The 17,357-nt window shown below is 32.7% G+C and overlaps 1 protein-coding gene across 1 annotated transcript in view; it reads right to left on the bottom strand.

Annotated features, from left to right (window-relative positions):
• LOC145259601 (extracellular matrix organizing protein FRAS1-like) overlaps positions 1-17,357 on the bottom strand; it is a 294,783-nt gene that overhangs the window by 12,699 nt on the left and 264,727 nt on the right. Inside the window, exons 59-62 of the mRNA XM_080117256.1 lie at positions 14,597-14,706; positions 9,617-9,792; positions 6,136-6,228; positions 2,973-3,085 (exon numbers count right to left, since the gene is read on the bottom strand). Coding sequence (XP_079973382.1) covers positions 2,973-3,085; positions 6,136-6,228; positions 9,617-9,792; positions 14,597-14,706 — 492 coding nt within the window. The remainder of the gene's footprint in view (positions 1-2,972; positions 3,086-6,135; positions 6,229-9,616; positions 9,793-14,596; positions 14,707-17,357) is intronic.

The raw sequence follows: 17,357 nt of genomic DNA, 5'->3' as shown, positions 1-17,357 counted from the left end.
CACATATATATATATATATATATATATATATATATATATATATATATATATATATATATATATATATATATATTATGATTCTTGACAGTAACTGTTTTGTCACACAAAATCATTCATTTAATTTATAGATATACAAAACAGTTACTGTTAAGAATTGTAAGTGTTAACTGAATTAAAGGAATAAATTATAAGATGGTCAACATCATGAAAATTGGAATAAAGACTTTTGTCATTTGTTTGTTATATGCTCTGTAATTACGTTGAGCTTCATAAATTAAGAAGTAGTACATAAAAAGGTGAAATATAATTGTAAAAAAATCATATTTCCACAGAAATATATATATATATATATATATATATATATATATATATATATATATATATATATATATATATATATATATATATATATATATATATATACACTAACAGGCCGCCCGGCATTGCCCGATCGTAAAATACACTTAAATATGATATTTTGATTAATGCAGATTTCGTATTTATTATTATATTATATTGAACCCAATATATACTAATGATTTAAAAAGTTTTTAAAAAATTACGCGTGTCCCACCACTGAGAATCGAAACCAAAACATTTAGCTCATGATTTACTTTTTCTGTTGACATTAATGCCTGAGCTATGAAGACATGTTTGCTGCAAGGCTAAAGATTAAAACCTGAATCAATAGCTACTACGTTATGCATGCATATTCATAATACTGTTGTTCAACCTTCACCTGGCAAATAACATTTTTTTTGATTTTCACACTTTTGCACCGATTTTCCCTAGCTAAAAACCCAAATATAAAGTTTTGCATGGGTTTGAATACCCTATATACTAAATTTCATGTCTGTAGACCAGAAACTGACGGAGGAATTTGGTAGGCAAAATTTTTAAACAAATATAACTAAACGCATACATAAATATATATAGAAAAAGGTTTGTGTTTACTATAATCTGCTTACACAAATATTATGCAAGTATAAATCATGTAGAATATCTGCATGAATATAATTACACGTAATAGTTAACTAAAGATGATCATCCCATAAGAAAACCTAAAAAACTAATAGGGAATTAATTAAAATGAATGTTTAAAAGAATATGCAAATTAGCTAGATTTCTTGCAGATGAATGCAATTCTATGAACCATGTATAACAAAGTTGTATTTTCTTTTTAAATGAATAAAAAAAAAAGGGTTTTTTGATATGAATATCAATACAAAAAAATATTTTTATATATAAACAGAAAAAAACTAAATAAAAAACTAAATACTAACCAAAACTTTCACGAAATGAAAATTAACAATTTGAATTATAAGCTAATGATAATGAAATTGACAATTTTTCTACAATCCAACCGTACAGAGTGGAACGATAAAAATGTGGCCCTAGAAAAAAAAAACGACATGATTCCATTTCTCTTTGACGAATACAAGTTTTCTTTTTTTGTTACAGACCATCTATTAGTTGAACCTTCTATCATGTATAAAAGTGACACCATTTTCTACGAGCGAGATCGGAGATGTGTTTCTGTACAACTCATGCTCTCTATCGATCCAAGTTATGGCAACAGGACCATTGCCAGCACCCTGAAAATGCAGATCTGGACAGTTCAACACCTGAGGACACAGCTCGATGAAGTTTCCAGTTATGGTTTTTGGTGTGGTTTAAAGTGAGGGCCACATCATCCCACCTCCCATCTTTGAAGTCTGAAAGTCAACACCAAAGTGTACCTGGATGTTCTGAAGAGTGTGGTGATCCCTGGTGCAATCTGGTGGCTGCTAACAGCCCCTGCATGTGGTAGCAGGACTCAGCGCCAGCCCACAAGTCCAAAGAGACCCAGGCTTGACCTCAGAACGAGTGTTACGATTTTATACCCTTCTCTTACTGATCTCCCTCCTTTCCCGACCTGAACCTGCTGGACTGCTTTGATCATATATTGAGAACATCACCAACATGACCTCCCATAACGGCAAAGCCAGCCTGATCGCTGCCATCTGCTGAGTATTCGCCAAGCTCCCACTGGCACTTGTGGAAAAAACATGCTCCCAGTTCTGATTGAGGCTGAAAACGGCTACATTGAATAGATGTCAGCTCTACTACATAATTAAGTTACCTGAATTGATTTTTTCAATAAAAGTTTTAAAATAAAACTGTAGTGTTGTTTTATTTAGGGCGACAATTTTTATCGTTCCATCCTGTACAATGCACTTTTTGAGACAGGCATTCTTGGAAATGACAAGAAATGGGGGGGGGTGACATTCCTACAAATGATAAAAGAGGTGTATGAGCCAAGCAAGGTTAAGAGCCCCCAGTCTATAGTATCACAGTTGGATAACTATATATGGTTCACGAAGTATAATTCCAAAAATCAGAATATGAGCAGTATTTATTATTTAATTGGAATTCATTAAGATGAGTATTATTTATTAATTTTATTTATTATAATCTTTTCTTAGTTGTTTCACAACGTTTCGGCCAACTATTCTTCTGGCCTCGGTTCCAGATGAGAATTGTCTGAAGATAGCGGTTTCAATCCCACCCAAAGCCGGCCAGAGGCTTACTTGGCCAAAACGTGGTGAGACAACAACAACTATGGAAGGCAGTAATTGCAGTGAATGCAGTCAGGAGATTCAAAGTACCTATCCGTCGCGGTTACCACCTGAGGAAGGCCAGAGGAATAGTTGGCCGAAACGTCATGAAACAACTAAGAAAAGATGAGGATAATAGTCTGCAATAAATAAAAATTAATGAGCAGTATTCTATTAAAACTTTCTCACTCTGCCCTCGTGGGGAAGCATTGTAAATAGGATTTCACTACAAAGAGCTAATTCTCTCATTAGCTAGTAGGGGAGATAACTTGGATACAGCCCAAGGGAGATAACTCGCTGATCTCACAGTTTCATTAATTGATTCTGAAAGAACAAAACACGAGATAAAGAGGGATAAAATGGTCATAATCTTACCAGAATTAAAAATCGATGTTTTAAATTTGGGTTTGGATGTGCGCAGCCAAACTGTCGCCCTTCCTTATATATTTTTCCAGTCGGGTCATATGTTGGGATGTAGCCATCGTTTCCTGAAAAATACAATCCATGACATAAATAAGCTGCAATGCTGCATTGCTGCATATATCAGATTTACTGAACATCAATCAAAAAGTTTACGAGTCTACATCTGGTTTATCGCTAATTTTGTGACAGATGCTAGACTGAGATTCAATCTATGCCCCACCCCCGTAAACCATTTCCAACAAATCCTCGTCTATCTACAACAACTGTTGACAATTTTCCTTACTCTCTATCTGTGCCTAAAAATAAATGAAAATTCCATGAGCAAAGTTTCTTTCCCAGAACTGTCCGTCTATGGAACACAATACAGTAGTACGTGGTCGTTTTCGAGTTTAATCTAAATAAATTCTTGTTGAGTCGTCCTCTTAAATAATTAAACATGGCCATGTTCCACCATTACTGTTCATAACAGTGTTCTTACACTGGCAACCTGACACTAATTAAACTCTATCCTCGAGTGGCCTTTGGGGCTTGATAAGAAAGTAACTTCCAAGTAAAAAAAAAATCTCCAGACCTTGAATACTGTATCCTACAAAGATAAGCTTAAGAAAATATCTGTTAATTGACTTTGGTAGAGGAACTATATATATATATATATATATATATATATATATATATATATATATATATATATATATATATATATATATATATATATATATATAAATATATACATATATATATATAAATATATATATATATATATATAAATATATATATAAATATATATATATAAATAAATATATATATATATAAATATATATATATATATAAATATATATATATATATAAATATATATATATATATAAATATATATATATATATATATAAATATATATATATATATATAAATATATATATATATATATATAAATAAATATATATATATATATATAAATATATATATATATATATAAATATATATATATATATATAAATATATATATATATATATATATATATATATATAAATATATATATATATAAATATATATATATATATAAATATATATATATATATATAAATATATATATATATGAATATATATATATAAATATATATATATATATATAAATATATATATATATAAATATATATATATATATATATATATAAATATATATATATATATATATATATATATATATATATATATATATATATATATATATATATTTATATATGTGATGGGACGATTCCGATACAATTACCGATTCCGTACTAAATTCTCGATTCCGATACAATTACCGATTCCGATTCTTTATGTATCTCTAAATGTTTAACTATGTAGCAGTATTTTTCTGATTACTGTAAAAACACACATGTAAAATGTGCTAATATTTTTATAAACGTAAAAATATAAGTAAGGGGGACGATCTATCAATTTTAGCTTCTCTGGTGATTAAAAAATCAATAAATATTTATTATTTTATCATTATTACCAGCAATGGAAGATTTAGCTTTAAATAAAAGCAAATAAAAAAGACAATTAAAAGAATCATTTTGGCATTGGAAAATCGGTCAAAATTTTTCCGATTCCGATACTGATTCTAATTAATTCTCCCAACACTAACATATATATATATATATATATATATATATATATATATATATATATATATATATATATATATGGCACCCTGCACTGATGGTTCCCGAAAGGATGAAACAGAAGTGTCTGTAGGTATTTAATAATTATTATAGTAAATAATTATGTCAGCCCCTTTAAGAAACGAGTTTCTTATTGTTGAGCACTTTCAGTTGAATTAAAGTCGATCAATTTAGCTCTTATGCGCAGATGATCATATAATGATTGGATCATCTGACAGACGTTAAAAAGCATTTAAAAATTGAATGTTTAAAAAATTCAACAGCATTTCTTGCGGTTAACGGTAGCTAAATGGATTAGGTCCTTGCCAATGAAGCCAGGGATGGCTTCTGTTGCAGGGTTCGAATCTATCGACTGGTGTTAATTATGACACCCTGTACTGATGACCCCCAAAAGGATGAAACACTAGTGTCTGTAGGTATTTAATAATTATTATTGTAAATAATCATTATATATATATATATATATATATATATATATATATATATATATATATATACACACACACACACACACGAGGTTCATTAAAAAAGTAAAGCCTATTCTTTTACTAACAATCTAAAACGTTGAAGAGCTACAAAAACAGAAGTGGTATCATTAAAAGGAGCGACTTTTGTGCTCCAGAAGATATTTTTCTATATAGTCACCACCATTCTCAATGCACTTTTGCCAGAGATGAATGATGGCTGTGCATAGGCGCCTAGAGCATGCTTTGTCATGCAGGAGTCGTTCCAAAAGTAAAGCCTCCTATTTTTTTTACTCACAAAGTTGAAGAGCTACAAAAACGGGAGTGCTATCATTAAAACGAGCGAACTTTTGTGTTCCAAAATGTATTTCTCTACATAGTCACCACCATTTGCAATCCACTTTTGCCAGGAATTAAATGATGCATCTCTGCTTCTGACACACATCCATGACAAGAATGGCTTTCTTAGTATCTCACACCGTCAATATCTGCAAGAGAGAGATAAAACTTTCAAGTCATGAATGCACAAGTTCAGTCATCATAAAATGCAATTTGCAATCCCCTCTGATCCATTCAGGGGGAATAAAAATAGGAAGCATTACTTTTGGGACGCCCCTTTTGTTTAAATATATATGTTATCCAAAGGCGGACCAATTCGCTGTATCACAGATCTTCCGTGAGACTAGACTAGCAACTGGCTCAAGCAAGGATCGAAACTCAACTGATTAGGCAACAGTATGGTATGTGAAATTACCATGATCAACATTGTCCAAACACCTTAAGCTGCATTTGTTTACACAAAGAGCATTGAATTATATGCTAGTAACAGTTTGTTATTTCACTTACCAATATGCTCAACCCAAGATAGAGAGTATTTATAGTCATTCGCAGACAGACTGTTCGGCTGTATCATAGCTCTTCAGTGAAATTGCACCATAATTTTTTTTTCTATATATATGTATGAAAGTAAAGATTATTCACCTGTGCAGAGATAAACTTTTTTAATTGATAATTTATAAGCCGAGCTCAGATCTTGATCCGGATTCCAAAGGACACGACCGAAAATTTTTTGACCTGAAAGAATAAAACAAAATATTAAAGTATATAAACAGGTTTATACAATGTCAAATAAAATGCTAATATACAAGTGAATATTTATTATTTTAAGAAAAATTAAATTGCTACAACCTATCTGTCTATGTCCTCCCTCTCTCTTTCTCTCTCTCTCTATATATATATATATTGCGTGTATGTAGGCAGCATTTTTTTTATTCAGGCAAACATTGTTAAAACCAACAAAAAGCTTCTCTTTAGTAATACCTTTTTTATTTTTTCAATTTTTTGTATTATTTTATATATACATTGAACGTATGGATGTATGGTGTACACACACACACACACACACACACACACACACACACACACACACACACACACACACACACACAGTATAATAATTCTCCAAGTTCCAAATATCAACTTTTCTCAATTGGTCATTTATTACTTTTTAAAAGGTATCCATTACAATATTGTTTTGTATTGCGACTAACAAGTTTGCTAAATTATGTTATTGCTGCATATTTAGTCACGTACTCATCAGATGTTTACCTTAAAACACTTATAAAACACCGTTTTTAGCAACGTACATTGTTCATGTAACCGACACACTCTGTGTGACTGATATTTGGAACTTTGAGAATTATTATATTACGCTATATATGCTCTGGAACCCAATAAAAAGGCATTCACTGAGCTTGGACTTTTTCTAAATTTACAAAATTTATATAAAAATGATCTTTTTCATTATAAAAAACTTTATTCATGATTATGATTCAAGTAAATGATTAACCTATATATATATATATATATATATATATATATATATATATATATATATATATATATTAAGTAATGTGATTGATAATTTAAAATTTAAAAATCAAATTATAATTAAATTAAAAATCCGTTTCATAAGAAGGAACAACAACAAAATCAATTATCTGTACGATCGTTTCGGAAAACAATGCTTTTTATTGTGGTAGACATCAAGTTACGTACAATAATTATTACATATAGTTTTTTAATAAGCAAGGTCTCCTCGTCAGCAAATTTTGAAGGTTTTTTATTAAATTTAAAGGACACCATAAATAAAACTAGCATTAAATGTAAGGCAGATGTATCTGAAAAGAATTGAAATAAAAGGTCTGGATTTAAAATTTATAAGAAAATTAATATGGGTTAGAGAAAGAAAAGAAATAGAGTAAAATATAGATTTGAATTTAAATTATAAGTTTGCTTTAAGTACCACATTACAAATATATACATGCATATATATGACAAAATAGACACACATATATACATATACATAGATATACAGGTATATACATAAAAATATATAGAAATTTACCTTTTAATTTTTCGCCTTTTGAAATCAGGAACTATGGTTAAAATACTCATTTAGATGTTTGCTATAGCTTTTTACCTTATTGAATGATGAATTTTAATTTTACCATCTTGGATCATTTTGGTAAATTTAATTGTAATTTTTATTTATATATATATATATATATATATATATATATATATATATATATATATATATATATATATATATATATATATATATATATATATATAGTCAGTATTATATATTAGGTACAATATAATATTCAATAGAGAATTGGCCCTTTGTAAGAATAAATACGAAATCTGCATGATTTAAAATATATTTGATAACATTTTACGACTGGGCAAGGCTGCTCTCTTCCAATTTTTATGTTAGTAGTAATAAGGTTAATAAAACTTCTATTAGGACAATATTCTTCTATTTACATTTTTTTTTGTACAATTTGAATTATTTAAAAACACTTTTATGTTATCCTTTCGCTTGACTCTACTAAGTGCAACATATAGTTGTCCAAGTTGAAAGAGATTTGTCTAGATAAACTAAAACTTGCTGTAAAGTCTGTCCTTGAGACTTATTAATGGTCATAGCAAAATACTAATTGAATAGGAAACTGAACTCTGGCAAACGGAATATTGTCTACGTCAGATAAAAAAACAATTTTCAATCGTGGAATTAGAACGATTTCTCCTTGAAATTGTGATGCAATAATTTTAGCAACAATCAAATTATTATACAGCAAGATGGTGGATCAATATTCCTCATTTACGTGATTGGAGCTCGTTTCTTGATTTCAAGTTTATGATAGACTCTGCGAAAATGCTCTGTTGGTTAGTAATGGAAAAAGTCCCCTGAACGTATTCCATTCACTCCTAATTCTTGCAATCATATTGTGCTCCAACTCAATAACCATAATAGCTTTCCATCCAGATATATTTTCTCAGCATTTCAGTTCAGAAGAAAGAATTTATTCGAACTGCATCTGATAGTTAAGTTACAGAAAATGATTTATTACTTGGGTTCTCTCAGCAAGCTATCGAATCATGAAATTCTGTTGCGTAATCTGTAGCTTCTGTTCCTTCAAGAATAGAATTAAATGACAAATATTCTTTCACTTGTCCGGGAAATTTTTCAATACACTTATGACTTATTGTTCTAGCTGCATCATTAAATGATACGGATATGCAATTATCAGCAAACATTTCTTCTGAATGAAGGATACATGTATTTAAGGCATTGGTCAACATTATCTGCATGGATTATCAAATCCCCAGCCAGTTCAATCTTCCGCTTTTCATTCTTTTAAACTTTGTTAATGAAGATGGCGCAATAAAGTTGCTTCAAATGTTAGAATAAGACTTTGGCCTTGATTTTACAATAACACATTTAAAATTAATTGAAATATAACAGAAGGTCGGAGGTTACGTCGACTGAAACTTTGTGAAAATAACACTCAAGATTAGAACAGCAGTCTAAAGAATCCAAATAATGGGTATAATAGGAGTTATCTAGAAAAAAAGGCAAACAAATCTATGGTCACCTTCTCTCCAAACTTTCACAAAAACACTCGACTAGCTGCAACCACTATCAATAGTTTCACCCACTCTCTATCCGTGCCTAAATCTAAACACAGACTCCACGAACACAGCTTATTTCTTAGAGCTATCCGTCTATGGAACACTGTTCCACTGACCTGCTTCCCGGCCGACTACAGCATGGTAGCCTTCAAATCTAAAGTAAACAAGTTCTCGTTGAACCGTCCCCATAAATAATCAAATTCTACCCAACGTATACCATTAACGATTACTACACTACCATTTTACAGTCATTAACTCCTATCCTCGAGTGACTTTCAGGCCTTGATAAGTGGTGACACCTTTGTAAAAAAAAAAAATAAATAAAAATAAAAATTGAAAACTAAAATGATTTCACAGTATACCGGACAACGTCAAGTAGCTACAACCAGTTTTAAATGAATTATTTTGTTTCTATGATAACGTCCATGACATTAAGATTAGAAAATCTTGGATTTGGATCCGATAGATGCCGTTTCCGTACCTTTGTAGAATGCTCCGTCATAATCTAACTCTTCAATCGGATTTCCATTATTCTCTGCCGATCTTGGATCATTTCGAAAGACTTCATCCTTATTTGTCAATAGGAACCGAGTGTTGAGGGAATACCTCATTGGTACGGGGCGGTTGGTTTGTCGGAACGAGATGGGCAGCTGGAATCTGAGTTACAATTAAAAAATAAGTTAATTAAGTAGAAAAATAATATATATATATACATATATATATATAAATATATATATATTTATATATATATATATTTATATATATGTATATATATACATATGTATATATGTATATATATGTATATATATATGTATCTATATATGAATGTATATATATATACATATGTATATATATATGTATATATGTATATATATATGTATATATGTATATGTATATGTACATATGTATATATGTATATATATATGTATATATATACATATGTATGTATATATACATATGTATATATATATACATATATATATGTACATATGTATACACACACACACACACACACACATATATATATATGTACATATATATATGTACATATATATATATAGTGGGTAGCAAAAATATTTGATACATTGGTATTTTTCGTATTTCTTCAGAAATATCAAATGAATTTGAATGAAATTGATACTCAATCTTTGAACAGATATTATTTATCTAAAAATTCAGGGGAAATGAAAATATACTTGGTTGAAAAATATTTATTAACGAAATATCAAATGACCAAATTATGCAAAAGTATTTAACACATTTATTTATATTTAGTTGTATATTCTTTGTTTTGCCTTACAGTCTCCAAACTCTTTCCATAACTGCCTACTAGTTTTTTAAAAGCACTTGCTGATAGTTTCAGCCATTTTTCTTGGCAAACTTTTTTCAATTTCTTGATATTCCTGGGATCTTTTGCATGCACTCTTAATTTCAAAGTTTTCCACAGATTTTCAATAGGATTTAGATCGGGTAACTGGCTAGGCCACTGTAGAACACTGATCCTATTATCTTTAAACCATTTCATGGTTATTTGAGCATTGTGCTTGGAGTCATTGTTTTATTGAAAGTTAAAATCACGGTCCCATTCTAAATCTGCGGCACTCTTGAACAGATGTGTTGACAAAATCTTTGTGTATTTTGATGCATCAATTTTCTCTTCTATGATTTCCATTCCTCCAACTCCATTTGCAGAAAAGCAGCTTCAAATCATCGCACTTCCACCTCCAAATTTTACAGTGGGGATGGTTGTAGATGGTTTTAATTCTGTGTTCTCCCCCCCCCCATACACGGTTGCTCTAGAAGTGTAAGCCATTTTGAGTTTCAGAACAGTTTCAGATGGTTCGCTGTTACACACAAGTCCTGGGAGGTGACTTGTTTGTAGTAGACAGTTCCACAGAACAAAATATTCTTACCATGTCGAAACCCGGGAAAAGAACATGTGAAATTGCTCCAGAAAAGGTTTAATATTTATGAAGCAATTCTGGTTTCTGATTGGTTTGTAGAACGTTAATTAATTTGATTCGTCAGTTCTTAGCAGCATCCTTTATAAATAGAATCGTCCGACTGTGTGGAATCATACCCCATTAACCCCCTGGGATGATGGGATGTGTCTCCTAGCGGCTTCGGCTGCATGGAGACAGGGTAGTACACGTCAAGGATTCGTCACTTGACACTCAGCCCAATAGGTGAGGGGCCGGGAACCGGCCCAGCACCTGTTGGACTGAAGTACACCGTCTGGGTAATACCTAGGAGGTCCACCCTCCCAGGCCTTGCCACCGGGCTTTCCGGTGGGGCAAATTTATTGCTTGCTGCCTGAGGCGCCGTGACCGGGGAATGCCGACGGGGTTACTCAGGCAATTTTTAAAATTGCAGGAGTGCCTCTCCTTTAGGGGAGCCTGCGGGGTTCCCACTTTCCAGGCCTTGTGCCAAATAATGCTGAGGTGGGCAGCATTTAAATAACTACCCCATTAATCCCAAAATATTGCAACAGTTGCACATCTTTCTTCCGAAAAGCTTTTTCTTTCATCTGACCAAATAACTTTGTTCCAGAAGTCATCCGATTCACATTGATATTTACAAATTTCAAACAATCTTTCACATGTCTAGGACTCAACAATGGAGTCTTTCTCGGTGATCTCGAATACAGGCCTGTTTAATTCAATGATCTCTTGATTGTGTCATCGCTTACTTCAATACCTACTTCCTGCAAATCCTTCTGAATTTCTGAACGAATCAGAAATGTTCTTTTTTCACGTTACAAGCAATGTAACGAGCAGTAACATCATTTGATAGCAATGTAACGAGCAGTAACATCATTTGATATACATGGCCGACCACTTCTTAAAATATTTTTAGTATTACCAACCTTTGTTTTCCAATTTCTCATGACAGCCTTAACTGTACTCACCATCAAATTTAGTCCTGAAGCTATTTTTCTACATCCTTTTCCATCTTTATGCCTTGCTATGATTTCCTGGCGCATATCATTAGTCAATTCCTTTGCTTTAACCATTTTAAAACAGTAAGAGAAGAGGCAACCTGTGCAGTGTCTGTGAGTTGTTATCAACTGACCTGTAAGGAGCCGGAACCCTGCAGTGCCTTTTGATTGGTTGAAATATTGTAGCAAGATTAAATCACTGTTTAAGAATGAAATTTGACAGTGTGCTAAATGCTTTTGCATATGCGTAATTTGATATTTCGTTAATAAATATTTGTCAACCAAGTATATCTTTATTTCCCTTGAATTTTTAAATAAATAATATATGTTCAAAGATTGAGTGTCAATTTCATTCAAATTAACTTGATATGTCTTTAGAAATACGAAAAAAAACGCACTGTATATATTATATAATTATTCCCATAATCAAACAACACCGCAGTTCACACATGCCATGAAAGCCACAGACCGCAGAAAATCCCCCCCCCTCTCTCTCTCTCTCTCTCTCTCTCTCTATATATATATATATATATATATATATATATATATATATATATATATATATATATATATATAAACCCTACTGTCATTAATCAACGTTTCGACAAAATTTATATAATTTAATTTTAATAGCTTTACATATTTATTGAGCACTTTTGAAAAGAATATCGTTTTTTAGTTCAATATATTTAAACTTATTTAATGAGGCTGAAACAAAAGGCAAAAAGAAAGAAGAAACAACACAAAGGCACAGACGTGTAATTTCAATCAGCGTTGGAATTAAACTGCCTTAATTTTCATTAGGTGCTCTTTTTAATTTCCGGTATCTCAATGCGCATGATCGGTAGTCTCTTAATTTCCGATATACAAGGGAGGCAAGTAATGACAACACTAAATATCTCCCCTCTTCTGTCTTTTAGTATCTACAACGAGATTGCCGGAAAAAATACTTAGTTTTCACCGGACGTTCTTTATTATTTCTGGTATCTCAATGCGCATGCCCGGTAGTCTCTTTAACTTTCGATATGCAAGAGAGCAAGTAATGACACTTATTTAATGTACTTAAAATGAAAGTCAAAAGTGTTCTCCTATGTTATTAAACGGTGATAAAATAAAAAAAAAAGGCTGTTGTTTATAACTGAAACTTGGTAAGCAAGTCAAACATAGACTGAAGGTTATTTATACCAAATATGGTTGGATTGCACAAAGGGTTTGAAAATTTTAAGAATGATTCCATAGGTGACCTTTTATTGGGGGGGGAGGGGTCAATGTAAAACAGAAGGATATTATTGTTTATTATTTCTACAAAGTAAAGTTTCTCCAAAAATTCTACTTGTTATTATTCCTCGAACTACTGTTCTCATCTTGAGTGTGATTTTCACAACGTTTCGGTCTATGTAATCTCCGATCTTCTTCTTTGTCCGCAAGGACCCGTGGCGCAGTGATTAGAGTACTGGGAAAAATCAATTGTAAAAGTGACCTTCTCCTGAAGGTTGATGGTTCAATCCTCAGCGTGGGTGACCGGAAAAATACATTTGCAAATTACTTAGGACCTCTATCTGACGGAACAAAAGCACGCTACTCCCGTAAAATAAATTAGAGGTTCCGCTCAAAATTCCGTCCAAATTCCCGAGTTCGACAGAGACATTCCCGATTTCGACAAGATACACCTGAAGAAGGTCGGCGGTTACATCGACCGAAACGTTTCACATTCCCATATTTTTATTATCATCGAAATCGGTGAAATCGCCCATTTTTTAATCAAATCGATTGATTGCCTGGTCCAGCTGGGTAACCATCATGGTGCACAAAGAGGAATCTTCACATGCCTCCCCACAGTGACATAATCCTCAATACATTGTAGCCTATATTGCACTGTAGAGAATCTACTGTTGATTTAAAAAAATATTTTTTATATATGATGGCTTGAATTAAAGTATAAAATACAAAAGTCAAGTTTCATTCTTAAATTGTACTCTAAACGAAAACATTTATTTCAAATGCGCCCCTGTCATATCAAAGAATCTACTGTTGATTTTATATACCTGGCCTTACTGGTTGTGCAATAATGGCTTGAATTTAAGTTAAAACGAAAAAGTGACGTATCATGGTGCAATTGTGCTTTAAATAGAAACATTTATTTCGAATGTGCCTCTGTCATACCAAAGAACCTACTGTTGATTTTATATGTCGGGCCTTTCTACTTGTGCGGAAATAAAACTTCTCAAATGCACTTGTGATGTTAGGCTGTGTAAAGTGTTAACTTTGGCCCAAATCGCCTGTTCTTTCCTTTATCGGATTATTTTGATTATGGATACACTTATCAAAGACATTCCGATACAAAACCTATCCAAGAACACGGCCAGACATATAAAATACCTTTGTGTTAGATTTCATAAAAATCGGCTCTCTCTCTCTCACACACATACACACACACAAAGACAAAGTTCCTTTTACATAAGGGTAGAGATTCTATTAGTGGCATTTTTAGGGGGTCAAAGTTTCTAAAAAAATATTTTTTACCTTTGAGTTTTGTGTACGGTGCATCTGATTGGTTTATGAGCAATGGAAAACTCCTGGCTAGCATTTACCACACACGGCAGGAGTTCGATGATGTACAGACCGGTGTAATCCTACCAATAAACAAAAGCAAAAATTATTTTAAAACATTGGAAAATGCGAACAGTTAAATCAGGTATAAAAGAGACAATGGATACCTCCTGCGCAAGTAATTGTGAGGCAAGGGTTGCGCAATCTCACTCACACCTCTCTTAAATCGGCACTACTTGAGTCCAGTAACAAGGAGAAGTGCTAGACAACTGAAAACAATACCGAGATCAGCAGAGAGCTCATACAGCACCTGGAATCCCCAAATGGTCACCCATTTCAGTACTGATCAAGTTGAACGTTGCTAACGTCAGTAATCTAATGGGAACCAGTGTGTCAATGTGATTATGCCGTATGTTAGATATTAGCCGGGCAAGACCGAAAGGTGTGCTGGTCGATGATAGTTATAATATTTGTAAAAATTTCTATTATTATAGCAAAATAAATATTTACAGATAAAATTATTTATGTTAAAATGTTTTAATAGAAAAGAATTTTAGAACACAAACAATAATTTAAAAATAGGTCTGACCTCTAGAATCTGATGTAACATTACGTAGAGGTCACTTAAAGTGATGTTGATCTTAGGGTAGAGCTTGAAAAAACATGTATCATTGAGGCAAGAGTCGGGAGTCAAAGAGAGCAGATCAAGTTGGGGTCGAAAGAGGGAGAACGACAGTCCATGGACAGTGATGGCTCCAAGTAAAGGGGGATCAGAAATGACAAATTTAAAAGTCTAGAATCAGTGTTATATTCCAATGGGGGAACATCCGGTAAATAAAGCTGCTGTAAATACCATCAAGACTTCGAGTTGTACGAATCTTCATTTTCAGCTTTTCCGAGGTTCCGTCAACTAAAGACCAAAGATGGAGCAGGTATGTTTCTCCATTGGCCGATGACTGTCATTTGTCCCTTTTCTGTTGTAATTGATACATGCCCGTTGTTAAATTGTATCTGTTAATATATCAACACTGCCGTAACTGCTATACACGCATCAATTCAACGAACAATAGAAAAACTAGATTAGACGATCACAATGCTAAACGGTCATAGACGAACACACATATATACACACACGTCATGTAGATGAATGTGACATGTATATACACACTGTTGCTTAATTTCGGTGATCTGACGAGAACTGGTGTGTCGACGTGATTGTGCCGCTGAGCCTGGCCAGTACCAGATGGGTGACCATTTGGGAAGGCTAGGCGCTGTATGTGCTTTCCGCTTATCTCAACATTGTTTCCAATCGTCCTGAACCTCCACTTACCACTGGTATTCAACAATATCGACTAAGAAGAGGGGTGGTTGGAGATTGTACAACTCTTGCCACAAAAATTTCACACACAGACACCCTTACAGTGGGTATACATAGTCTGTCAAGACTGAAGGAAGCCTTGTATACACACATCTATTAGAAAAACATTTTATACCACTATACGATACACAAGTTTAGACACAGATATACAAGACATACGTATACATAATATATACCTTCCGACAATACAACTCATATATAGCAACGCGTAGGTAAGAAATTTAAATTAATTCTATGAGCATGTTGAATGTTAATATTTGCTAAAATTCACTGTGTATTCCTGGTATGTCCAGAAAGGAGTATATTTGTTTGAAGTTTGGAATTGTAATGTTCGAATTGGAATCTTGTCACCTATTCCTGGGCCTTTTAATTTTGGAGCAAAATGCTGTATCTGTTTACATTCCACGCTTTTTGTAAGAATGGGGGTACAAGTAGCGAGCTTGCGTGTACAAAAAAGAGTCAGGTATGAGTACGTGTTCCCTATGCATGCACTTCCTGATCCTGTCGGATCCCAGCCCTTCGGGTGAGTTTCTAACCTCTTAGCGAGCCGAATGATTGAACTACCCTGCCAAAAGAAAGCCCCCAAGTTTCCCACACCCCATTTTAAACTTTTCCCTCCACGACCTCTCCCAAATTGCATTCATCTTGGAAGCACATCAGCCACTCTCCAAACTCTCGTTTAGGTCTCACCCCCACTTAGAGATTGACCTACTTGTTTTCGGTTCAAAACAAACCGGAAAACAGTGGGCAGTTTATTATTTAGAAATGGTCGGAGGATCTTACTAACCACATTTTTTATTCTTTGTTTTTTTCTTTACTTCACGAATAAAATGATTGTATATAAACGTATTTATTTATTTTCACAAAAAATTATTTGAATGATGTGGAAAAGTTTAAGCAAGACGACCCCTCCGGAGTGAATGTGGTATTATGGTGACTAATGACTCTAGTCCAGAGTAGAATAGATCTTTTTTTTTTAGTTATTGTGACCAAGGATGACCAATGACACCCATTTTCGCACTTATTTCATCTTATACCTAATTTGTTTAAAATGTATTTTAAAAATATTTTCTGCAAATAAATATTGCAAAGTGTAGTATCTGTCCTGATACTACACGCTATCATTATTGTCCTCGGTCAGCGAAAGAGAAATCCAATTCTTATTTTTGTACCAATCTAGATTGCTCCCCATTAAAACCGATCTTGTGCCTAACTTTTCCCTTGTGGGGAGGCAAGTAAATGGGAACTGTTGACCTAAATGAGGAGATCACATGTTGTAAGCAAAAGTTATTTAGCATGTACATTGTTGTCGTTGGCCTGGCAGTGGATTTGTAGAGATAGAGAATATAAAAAAGA

This window comes from Euprymna scolopes, chromosome 35 (assembly GCF_053919585.1).
Source record: "Euprymna scolopes isolate OS-2025 chromosome 35, ASM5391958v1, whole genome shotgun sequence".
Lineage (NCBI taxonomy): Eukaryota > Metazoa > Mollusca > Cephalopoda > Sepiida > Sepiolidae > Euprymna > Euprymna scolopes.
The sequence above is the reverse complement of the archived record's forward strand: the minus strand, read 5'-3'. Positions and strand labels throughout refer to the sequence as shown.